This window comes from Aquila chrysaetos, chromosome 24 (assembly GCF_900496995.4).
Source record: "Aquila chrysaetos chrysaetos chromosome 24, bAquChr1.4, whole genome shotgun sequence".
In the NCBI taxonomy this organism is placed as follows: domain Eukaryota; kingdom Metazoa; phylum Chordata; class Aves; order Accipitriformes; family Accipitridae; genus Aquila; species Aquila chrysaetos.
The window spans coordinates 2,747,015-2,758,053 of NC_044027.1; the positions used below are offsets into that span (position 1 = coordinate 2,747,015).

Here is an 11,039-nt window from a genome sequence, read left to right on the forward strand (position 1 = left end):
GCAGAGCCCGGGGGTGCAGAGCACAGGGTGCAGGGGTGCAGAGGTTCATGGGGCAAAGCCTGGGGGTGAAAAGCACAGGATGCAGGGGTGCAGGGGTTCACAGGGTGGAGCCCGGGGATGCAGGAGCCAGAGCCCGGGGGTGCAGGGGTTCACGGGCCAGAGCCCGGGGGTGCAGGGCACATGGCCCGGGGGTGCGGGGGGCAGAGCCCGGGGGTGCAGAGCACAGGGTGCGGGGGTTCGCGGGGCAGAGCCCGGGGGTGCAGGGGTGCCCGGGGGTGCGGGGGGCAGAGCCCGGGGGTGCAGAGCACAGGGTGCGGGGGTTCGCGGGGCAGAGCCCGGGGGTGCAGGGGACATGGCCTGGGGGTGCAGGGGGCAGAGCCCGGGGGTGCAGAGCACAGGGTGCGGGGGTTCGCGGGGCAGAGCCCGGGGGTGCAGAGCACAGGGTGCGGGGGTTGGCGGGGCAGAGCCCGGGGGTGCAGGGGTGCCCGGGGGTGCGGGGGGCAGAGCCCGGGGGTGCAGAGCACAGGGTGCGGGGGTTCGCGGGGCGGTGCCCGGGGGTGCGGGGGGCAGAGCCCGGGGGTGCAGAGCACAGGGTGCGGGGGTTGGCGGGGCAGAGCCCGGGGGTGCAGAGCACAGGGTGCGGGGGTTGGCGGGGCAGAGCCCGGGGGTGCAGGGGTGCCCGGGGGTGCAGGGGGCAGAGCCCGGGGGTGCAGAGCACAGGGTGCGGGGGTTGGCGGGGCAGAGCCCGGGGGTGCGGGGGTTCGCGGGGCGGGGCGGGCAGGGGCAGGTCCCGTCGGGGCGGACTACAGGTCCCGGCAGCCCCGCCGGCAGACAGCGGTTCCGCCGCCGCCTCCACCTGACCCTCACATGACCGCGCCGGGCGGCGCCGGGGCCGGGGCCGGGGCCGGGATCGGGATGGGGCAGCGCGATCGTATGTTCAAGGTGCTGGTGGTGGGGGACGCCACGGTGGGGAAGACGTCGCTGGTGCAGCGGTACGCCAACGACAGCTTCAACCGGCACTACAAGTCCACGGTGGGAGGTGAGCGGGGCTCCGCGGGGGCGGCGGGTGCCGGTCCCGGCGGGTCCCGGTCCCGGCGGGTCCCTCCGGAGGGCCGGCACCGAGGGCCGGCGGGGCTGTCGTCCGGTTTGCAAGCCGAGCGCTGGCCGGGGCGGTCTGGGCCGCGGGTTGTCTTCTCCGCCGAAGAGCAGCGGGGTCCTCGTCGGGCTCAAAGCGCCGGTGGAACTATGGCGTTTGTGAGCCTTAAGCACCCCTGGCTCGCAGGCTGTCGTGGGAAAGTCGCTCCTCTCGCTCCCTGCGGACGGGGAGGCAAGAATTTGGAGAAGGAACAACCGCCCGTCGGTAGTTACTCTTATTTTGCGGCTCCTGTAGCGCCGGGTGTGCTCGCAGCCCGTGTTCAGTGAGCCCCCGGGGACAAACCAGTGACTCCTGTCCCTCCTCACGGCTGGTTCGGGGTCCCCCATCCCTCCCCCCTGGAAACAGCCACCACCCCCGGGAGGTTTAACCTGGAGAGTTGGAGGTTACAGCCTCGGCTCTTCCTAGCAAAAACAACAGCAGTGTTGTTTTGGTGTTTATTTAACAGCATGAAACCAGTGCTGAAGTATCGGCAGGGCTCTGGGAAGATGATGGGGGAACCAACAGCTTTGTAACAAGGAGGCTGGGAACAAGATTGAGTGGGATCGGTTGTTTTTTGTTTAACATCAGTGTAAATGAATAACCTCCAAAGAGCAGGAGGTGCCAAGGCTTTACCCAGTAAATCTCCCTGAGGACCCAAAATAGTGGGGGCCGAGCACAGCTGTTTGAATTTTCTTATTCGTGAATGGAGAGGGGATGAATTAGAAGTTGAAAACACTGGAGAGCCACATCCCACTGGGGCAGAGTGCTTGGGCTGTGCCCACACTGTCACTCCCAGCAGTAAGAGTTGCAGATGTTTTTCTTTTTCTTTTTAATTTTTTTTTAATTAGTTCCTGGATTCAATAAGTTCCAGCCCTGCTGAGCATGGCTGGCAGCATAGCTGGACAGTTTTCCCCCTGCAGTGAAAACTTGATGCATCGTAATCTGAGAAAAACGCAGTGTTTCCCCTTTCGACTCTCTGCGCTGGTGACAGCTGAGGTGTAGGTGGTGGTAAGCGGTGGCTGTGAAGGAGACACGGAGCTCCACGTACCAGCGACTGAATGGTTTAGGCAGCGCAGAGCAAAGACAGGCAACAGCAGCAAATCCAGCATTTTACTGGCATTTAGAGTCAGGCAAGGGAAGCTTTCCTTAAAGCTCTCCAGGCAATAAGGTTTCCAGTATCCTTTCATCTGCCCGTGGTTGTTAAGGGTTACGTGCTGGAGGAATTCTTAGTCCTGAGCATTTTAATTTCTGCTTCCTTAGCTCTTGGTTAGTGTCTCTAGGGCTGGTGTTACAACTCCAGAGATCAAGAATGGGTGTCTGAGCTCCCTGCCGCAAGCAGGGAGTTGTGTATGGGATGGTTACAGACCCTGGTGGTCCAGGATTTTGAAAAGCCCCGTGATTTGGGGGAGTGGAGTCCACCCAGTGCTGAGTTTGCTGGAAATATTCCACCTTGCTCTCTTCCTTCCCAGAGTTTCAGAGCAGCATCTCTGCCACCATTTGCAAGGGCTTTGACAGCAGACCTGCCAGGCTGGGCTTTGCGAAACAGGGAGAAATGCTGCTCCATTCGTTGTGTTATTTAGCTCTCTAATCTGAAGTTCTGGAAGGGACAAGCCCAGCGTAGCATCCCGGGGAGGGGTGAGATGCTGATAATGCGGTTGACTTCTGCTTATCTGAAGGCATTTTGTGTGCCTGTGGTCGTCCTCTCTGCAGGGTGCGGAGCAGTGAGTGTGTGGAGCCCTCTGGTTTTAACACTTATTTTGCAGCTTTCTGCAATGGAAGAGAGGAGTCAGCCCTTGCAGCCCCTCCTGCTCTGTGTGTGGTCTGTGCTGGCGTGGGTGATGGTCCAGTACAAACTGCCATGGATGTGAAAGCGTTTGCTGGGTTGGCCTGCACTGGGAAATGGTGAGAGGCTGCAGAGGAGCAAGTCCCATGGTGCAGAATGCCCCTAAGTATGTTTCCTTTCTTTTTTTGGGGATTCTCTAGTGGATTTTGCTCTGAAAGTGGTCCAGTGGTCGGAATCGGAGACGGTACGACTTCAGCTCTGGGACATTGCAGGTATGTTCACATGAACCACAAAGCTGGTCAGTAGTGGAATTTAAAGCTCTCAATGTCTTGGCCCCTTTCCTCCTTTCCTCCTTTCCTCCTTTTTTTTCTTTCAGTAGGAGTCTGCTACAAAAATAAATCCTAAAAGCCTGTCGAATCAAGGGGTAGGACTGCTCTGGTTTGTAGTGCTGTCTCTCGTTTGCAGTAGTAATTTAAATATTTAATCAAAAGTCCATCTGCAAAGAATGCAGCAGCGCAGATGATAAATCCTATCGAGCCTTTCTTTTCAATTTCAAAGCCAGAGCAGAGTGAATGGTGAAAGAGGCTCATTTTTATCTGGATATGTAACTTCTCAGCTCCAAGTCTTCTGTTAAAACCCTGATTTCTGGCATGATAGCCAGGAATGCCTGAACCTTGCGCGGAGCAGTTCCGCTGACCTCGCGCTGCTCTGGCTGCCGGGATCAGGATTGCGATCTGGCTGCTCAGTGACCAGATCCCCCGGGAGCAGTCATGGCAAGAGGAGAGCGTTGGGTGCCCCCGAGGTGGTGGGGCTGGGCCGGGAGTGGGGCACACTCCGGGGTTCAGTGTTATACGTGATGAAGTGGAGCGAGGAGCACCCACTCCCTGGAGAGGCGCAGAGAAACGTGGTTCCCGAATCTCCCTAGCACCAGAAGACGGAGGACAGGTTGGTGCAGTAGCGTCTCTAAAATGGCACCTCTGGATCTAGAAGGGTGCTGAAAACAGGGTTGTGGTTTCCCCTGGTTTCGCTGCTCAGACATGTGTGTCTGGAATCCTTAAAAAGAAAACAGGAAGGAGAAGTTTGCAGCAAGAGGATTGCAGCAAGAGACTAACTTCAGTTTCAGCCCCAAAAAGGCGTTTAAGATTTGGAAAGCAGAGGAGCCGCGCTGGTCACGGTGTTTTTGGCGTGCCCCAAGCAGAAGGGGACGCACGCACCGACAGTCCCTGCCACCTCAGAGGTGTGCAAAGGCAGTCGGATGGCTTGAGGTAACTCAAGTGCTCAGTTCTCAGTGGCTTCAGAGCAAAAAGCCTGTTGACCAGCTACAGGGCTGCATGGGAGCCCATAGTGAAATCTCTCCGGTGTCAGAAACGCTGGTTTTCGCCCTGCCCCTGACCTGTGTGATGCGATGTGACTGCTCTGCGATGTGTCCCCGTCTACACAAGTACAATCAAACCACGCAGCAGCGTGGCGGAGTTACTCTCTGGATGCAGTTTTGGTAGTACAGGCAGGCCGTAAGGTGTAAACAGTAATAACAGCGTATGTGAGTTGTGATGCTTTCTGTTTAGTATTGATTTTTTTCTCTCCGGAGAGCCTGGTCTGTAGCGCTGTGCCCGCAGCAGGCAGCAGCACGTGTCAGTGCTGGTGGCACGGTCCTGCCGGAGCGGGGACGGCTGGTGGTGGCCGGGTACCCTGCTGCTGGTGGTTTTGTGCTCAGGGGGAGGTGGATGTGTGGTCGGGGACACTAAATTTAAATTGTTACACTGGGAGGACTGCAAGTATTTCTGGGTCATCTGAGTGTCTGGGTCAGGATTAAGAGCTGCCCAGTCTGTTCCAGTTCTGTCGCTGCATTGCTGAGGTACCCCAGGCAGGACGCATCTCAGTGCCTGTATTTCCTCATTATTTAAGTGGATATTCTTAGTGTCAACTTAGAAAACGATGTACCGTGATAAGCATGTTATTTGCGTGAACGAATCTAAAAATGGTAACTCTGGGGGGTAAAATTTTTTTCCTTTTGATCCTGAAGGGCAGGAACGCTTCACGTCTATGACCCGGCTGTACTACAGGGAAGCGTCAGCCTGCATTATCATGTTTGATGTCACCAACATCAGCACGTTCAGCAACAGCCAGAAGTGGAAGCAGGATTTGGACAGCAAGCTTGTGCTGCCAGATGGGAACCCTGTGCCTTGCCTACTGCTGGCTAACAAAGTGAGCAGCCCTAGACACGCTCTGTGTGTTTGTATGTGTGCACGTGTGTGCAGGGGAGTGCAAGATGGAAGGAGACGCCCTTAGCACTAAGCCTCGCCTAGAGTTGTCCCATAGCCTGTGGTCTTTTTAATCCTTCCCTTAACTCTCCTTGGATTTTCTTTCTCTAGCAAGGATTCTCCTCTGTAACTAGGACACTGGTAGGACTTAATGCGTGGATGGCACTTAGGAGAAGTTAACAACTGCTCTGCCCTAGGAGGCAGTGCCTTGTGCTGTGCTGTCGGAGCTCGAGCTCTGTATCTGCTGGATTATAAAGCTTTTCTTTTTCTTTTTGGGCCTTTAACTTGCAGTAGCCTGGGAAGGTTGTGTATGATGCTGCAGGTAAAGGTTCAGAGCTGCCAGAGGGATGTCTAGTTTTCATTTGGATGCAGCGTCAAGTTTCACTGTGTAGATTGGTTGCTGTCTTTTAATGATTTATTTTTCTTTCATTCAAAAACTACCTTTACGTTCTTCACATGCCAACGTTGGCTCAGCAGCCCTTTCCAGATTCAGTTTGAGACTTGCCTGGTTTGAGAGAGCCTAAAACTGGAGACGACTCAAAAACGTGATGGGTGGGCAGGAGAGTGGCTTTTCTTCTCCACTTCTTCCCAAATAACGCTTTCCCCCGATAGCTGTTTTAAGGTAACATTTTCGCCTGCATTAGGGAAATCTGTGTGACTGTACGCACGGCAGTCACACTATGGCAAGCTGTTACGGGACAGGTTTCCTCACTGCCTCTTCGTACGTCCCGTTGGCATCAGCGTGGCCGCCGCGGTGGCACCGCACCGGTAGCACGTTTCCTTGCTGCTGAGAGGCCGGGCAGATTTTGGATGAGTGACGATGCTTTCTTGTCCTGTGCTGGATGAACCTCCATTCCATGCATGCTTGACTGAGGTGTGTCAGTATCTCAGATGAGATAGATATATTGCTGCTTGCAACATCCCATTAAGAACCTTGCCCGAAGAACTCTCTATCAGCTTGCAATCTGGGAGATGTGAAGGGCTGAGCTTACCTGCTGCCTGCCTGCCTGCACACAGGCAGAAAATGGCTGAGAGGGAGAATTCCCCTCCCAGCTTAAAAATTAAAAGGCTAAACTTAAAATGACTGGTTCCTGTTTTACAGTGCGACCTTTCCCCATGGGCAGTGACAAGAGATGAAGTGGATCGGTTCAGCAAAGAAAACGGCTTTTCTGGTTGGGTGGAGACATCTGTCAAGGAAAACAAGAACATTAATGAGTCCATGAGGTAGGCACAATGACTGGTGATACAGCTAAGAGTTAATTCCCTCTTTCAGACACAGCCATCTTTGAGGTGAAGGGAGATGCTGTCAGTAAGTAACAAATAGCAGCAATAACATGCAAGTAAATCTCCCGAAGGGAAACTGAATTCTGAAAGGTCAGAAGTTTTTTCTCTCCTTTGTTAAGCTCTGACATGCTTTTGGAAACAGAAATTCTTTGAACAATACCAGGGATGTTTTTTCGTATGCTGGCCTCTACCAGGAGGATGGGACTTCTTGTGCAAAGATATTAGAAATTCTCCTCTGATGCACCAATCCTCTGATGGAGAATTTGGCCTTTTCTGAAAGGTATTAGACTAGGTATTTGCACCTGATATTGAGGTTGGGCAGTTGGTACCTAGGAAGCTTGTTGCTGTGTCCCAGTCCTAAACTGGACCCGAGGTGAGGTGGTTGCTGTATGTGTTGTTAGTTATCTGGTCACTGCAGAGTCTTCTGATGCTGCCAGGTAATAGCAGTAATGCTGTTGTCAGTGCTGTGAGGTTCCTTAACCTGAGCGTTGAGTCATGAAAGTTCTGGAGTTTTGTGTCCTTCTAGAATGAATTGCTATTTCTTTTTTGTACTGCTGAAAAACCGTGTGGCCCGATGTTACTTGTTTAAAAAAACCAAAACAAACTCACATATGCTTGTCTTCTAGAGTCCTGATTGAAAAGATGATGTCCTCATCCAGTGGTGATGGAAGTTCCTCTGCTGCCGGGAGTGGGGATTATATTAACATAAAAGAGACAACCCCGCCAGGCTGGGCTTGCTGTTAGATGCACTGACCACACCATCTGCCTTGGGTCTAGCAGCAATGTCCTTTTATTATTACCATCATCATTTTCTCCTAAACTGGCTGTCACTGTTTTGGGGTTGTTTGGGTTTTTTTTACATGATCGTGAACTGTCTTCTGTTTAGCGCATATTCATTCTCAATAGAGCATTGCTACAATGACTTGGAGCGAGGAGTGGAAAGAAGAGAGGAGGGAGAAGATTCCTCTTTCTTCTAGTGTAGTAGCAACTGGGAGCTCTGCTGCTAGTAATGTAGCACGGTCCGTGTTCAAGCAGATGGCTTGGATGAATATTTTTTTAAATTTTGAGCACTTCATCTTCTGACATGTGATGGCCTGTCTCAGGCAGGGCGAAGGATGTCGAAGGTATATTTTTAATATTGTTGCACCTTTTATTCCCCACTGCCTGCACCCACCATACACAGAGGCACCAGTCCGAAGTGTCACACTGACCTTTCTTTGACACACACAGAGTTCAAGCGGTCTCTCTGTGCCTGTGGATTCCCAGCATGGGATTACAGCAAACTCTTTACTTCATGCTCTGGAACTACATACGTCTGCTCATGTGTCCTGGAGAGACCAACACACCTCATCATTCCCACTAACTGTCCTTAAGATGTGAAGCCAGATGTGGATTATCATGGTGTCCCACGTAACCAGACCTATAAAATTATCAGTGTGAATTTGAGAAATGGTGTAGCACAGCCCTTACTTCCGCGTGTACTGACTGTGGTGCTTAACAGCAGAGACCTCAAATTTTTGTCAAGAATTGCCCAGTTGCCTTCTGTTTGTTCCTTCTCACTCACCCTCTGTCTAGCACAATCTTGCGTATTCTGTTCTGCTGTTCACTTTATTAGGGCACGGAGAGCTGAATGAGGAATAGGTTGTAAACTCCTTTGTATGACAGAACAACAGTCCTTTTCACTTTTAGAACACGCCGTATCCTACCATCTCGAATAGCTTTGCAACTGCCGATGAATTGCCTTCCCACAATTATTCTGTAGCGATGAGTGAATTTGGTAGCAGGGATGGTGCAGGAAAGGCAGCTCTCTGAAAGCCCACCTGCTGGTTTTAGTGGTGCAAGGGGGAAGCAAAGGAGAAGACTTTGCAGGACAAAAGGAAATGAAGAGAACTGCTCCCCGCTTGCCTTTTGGTGCCTGCTTTCCTAGCATATCCCCAGGTACTCGTTGAGAACGGTTCTTGCCAACAACAACAAAAAAATTGGTAAAATCGTACTAGATAGTTATCTCAGGAGAGTTAACAGGAAACGCGGTCTGTAGGGCTGGAGTTATATAGCGTTGTATGCATTTTATATAAGCGTGCTATGCTATGGAATTGTCTTGCCTGTGTTTCAGGTTAGGATTTGAACAAGTGGTCGTCAATAATGTTTTTCCCTTCTTGAGTAGTTTCATTTGGAAACAGGAGTATAAATTGGTTTGTCCCAATTCCTGCTGAATTAGGATGGCTTTTCTTTGGCAAAGTATTCCTTCTGTTGGTCTTTCCTTACTTTATACTGTCTATGGAGGGAGAAGGTGGTAAGAAGAGGAACCGACTGCCTTCACTAAGCACAACAAATTCTGAGTTTTCATTCTCTGGAGTTGAAAATGATTGATAAGTAAAAGTAAGGGCTAAGAAATTTAGAACTAGTGTTGTGTTCCACTGTTTTAATTAAAAGCTAAAATGTCTGGGCTAGGATTCTGTTGTGCAAATATTGCCAAATTCGGTTTTACAGGCGCTTAAATATACCCTTTTCTGCACCGCTGGATTCACTGTAGAAACGTGTGAAACATGTAGAACTGGTTAGCAACAAAATTGAACTGTTGTCTTGAATTTTACTTCCTAAACATTGTGTTTAAAAAGAAAAAGAATATTTTTTTTAATCCTATAAATATTTCTACTTCTTTATGGAACATGGGGAGAAGGGTCTGATTTTTTTAAAGGATCTGTCATGAAACCATTAAGATTCCTGTGTTATTTATTGATTTCTGTATATGTACTTCAAAGCATTTCAGCAAAGAGGTCAAGTGTTAGAGCTGTCCTTAACAGATGGAGAAACCGAGGCACGCAGTGGAAATCTCTGCCCAGGACCAACTAACTACTCAAGTCAGTAAGAGCCTGGCCCTGAAAGGAAAATTTCTGATTCCTGTTTCGATGGCCTAGCTGCCAGGCCGTGCATCTTGCAGGAGGGCATCTTTATACCTTTTGCATGTCAGTTTGAGAGGTACCAGTGCCTCTTTGGTGCCTGGACCTCTTAATCTGGACCTCTTTTTTCATAAGTGCCTCTCAGAAACAAACAAAAAGCCAAAGGCCGATCTTTGAAGGTTTTCTTCTATTATACATAATTTCTGTTCTGCCTGGTGGTTTCCGCTACCGGTATGTGCCTTGGTTTTTTTTTTTTTTCCACACTGCTTACTGCTTATTAACATCTTAATAGACACAGTAGACAAGTGTCAAAAAACAAGCCTGCACTACAGAAACAGTCATTGCTTGAGATTGGTATAAAAACCCAGCCAGACAGGAAAACGATTTTACTGTGCAGATGTGTTTTTTCAGAGCTTGCTCTGTGGCACATAAGGTGCTTAAAAAAGCAAGACAAAACAAAACAAAAAAACCCCCTTGATTTAGTCCTGCAAAACAAACAGATTCAAAAGCCCCATCTAAACCTGCTCTTTGCTGGGATAGGCAGTGTGGAGAGAACAGTTGCCTGTGAAATTGATTGTGCCCAGCATGTGCTAGCTGAAATAATTCTCGTTTTTAAAACAACTGAAAGGGAAAAGCCAACTTGAGTGAAGCAGTTTCTAAGAAATATTTTAAACAAAGTTAAGTCTCATTCATGCAGACCGATTAAAAACTTCAGTCTTTCAAATATGAATCAGAAAAGCCTCGTCTTTATTATGGTGAACTGTGCTTCACTGATGTCTTTGTCAGGGGCGACCTGTTTTGAAAATGAAGGCACTTGATCCTCCCTTCTGCAGTGCCTACTTTGACTTTGTACTCTCTGCATGACTCTGGGCCAACTGTACCCATTTCCTTCTCTTCCACATGTTGTTTCTCATTCCTATAACTTTTAATTTGTGGTCATGGGACTCAAAACCACATGACGTTTAATGGTGTATTTTATATGTTGATGACAGCACACTATGGGTCCACATAGCTGGAAATTTTCACTGCAATAGAATTTGAAAGCATGAGGGCAGATTATAGTTCAGAAGTAAGTCAACAATATCAAAACTTAGCCTTTTTTTTTTCTTTAAACCGCTTGCAGTTACGCAGAAGTATTTTAGAGACAGGGTTCTGATTACTGTAAAGCTGCAGTATTATTATGTTTATATAAAGAGAAGAAACTGCTGGGTGGTTTTCTCCATATCAATCAGTAACTAATGCAGTATTGCAAAAGTTTGAAATAAAAGTTTGACATTGCCTGTGTGGTAGTTGTTGTTGTTGTTGTTTTCCTATCTCAACAGTCCTTACAAATGGGTTCACAAGTTCAAACTAGAAACAGTCTGGCTGTCAATAACAAGGGGATGTATAAAGCATACAGTGTGAACTGCCCTGTGTTGCCAGCAAAACAAATTAGATCCTTTTCACTGAAACATCTTTCGGTCTCAATTATTGTAGTCTTACTGACCTACAGGCGGGACGTAAGCATGCAAAACTTTTGCATCTGTGAATCAGTCCTAGTGGCTTTTAATCCAATATATCCAGCTAAGGGGAGAAAGAAAAGAATTCCTTGATGTGGTTTGTTGTTAATACACTTTCCTCCTTATGGCTCATTAATTTACACAGTGTATTTTGGGGCTGGCTATGCAGGCAGGCAG

The 11,039-nt window shown here is 49.5% G+C and overlaps 1 protein-coding gene across 1 annotated transcript; it reads left to right on the forward strand.

The window, feature by feature from the left end:
• The first annotated feature begins 860 nt into the window (after positions 1 to 860).
• Positions 861 to 10,652, forward strand: RAB29 (RAB29, member RAS oncogene family). The gene is made up of 5 exons (XM_030000699.2): positions 861 to 1,039; positions 3,119 to 3,190; positions 4,942 to 5,123; positions 6,282 to 6,403; positions 7,090 to 10,652. Exons 1-5 carry the CDS (start codon positions 868 to 870, stop codon positions 7,205 to 7,207), a joined length of 666 nt encoding a protein of 221 aa, XP_029856559.1. The 5' UTR covers positions 861 to 867; the 3' UTR covers positions 7,208 to 10,652.
• The last annotated feature ends 387 nt before the right edge of the window (positions 10,653 to 11,039 follow it).

Bases quoted from the DNA above. Each gene is read 5' to 3' on its own strand.
- RAB29 (XM_030000699.2), top strand. From the start codon at position 868: ATGACCGCGCCGGGCGGCGCCGGGGCCGGGGCCGGGGCCGGGATCGGG. The intron at 5,124-6,281 runs GTGAGCAGCCCT...CCTGTTTTACAG, and splicing joins GCCTACTGCTGGCTAACAAA to TGCGACCTTTCCCCATGGGC. The intron at 6,404-7,089 runs GTAGGCACAATG...CTTGTCTTCTAG, and splicing joins AACATTAATGAGTCCATGAG to AGTCCTGATTGAAAAGATGA.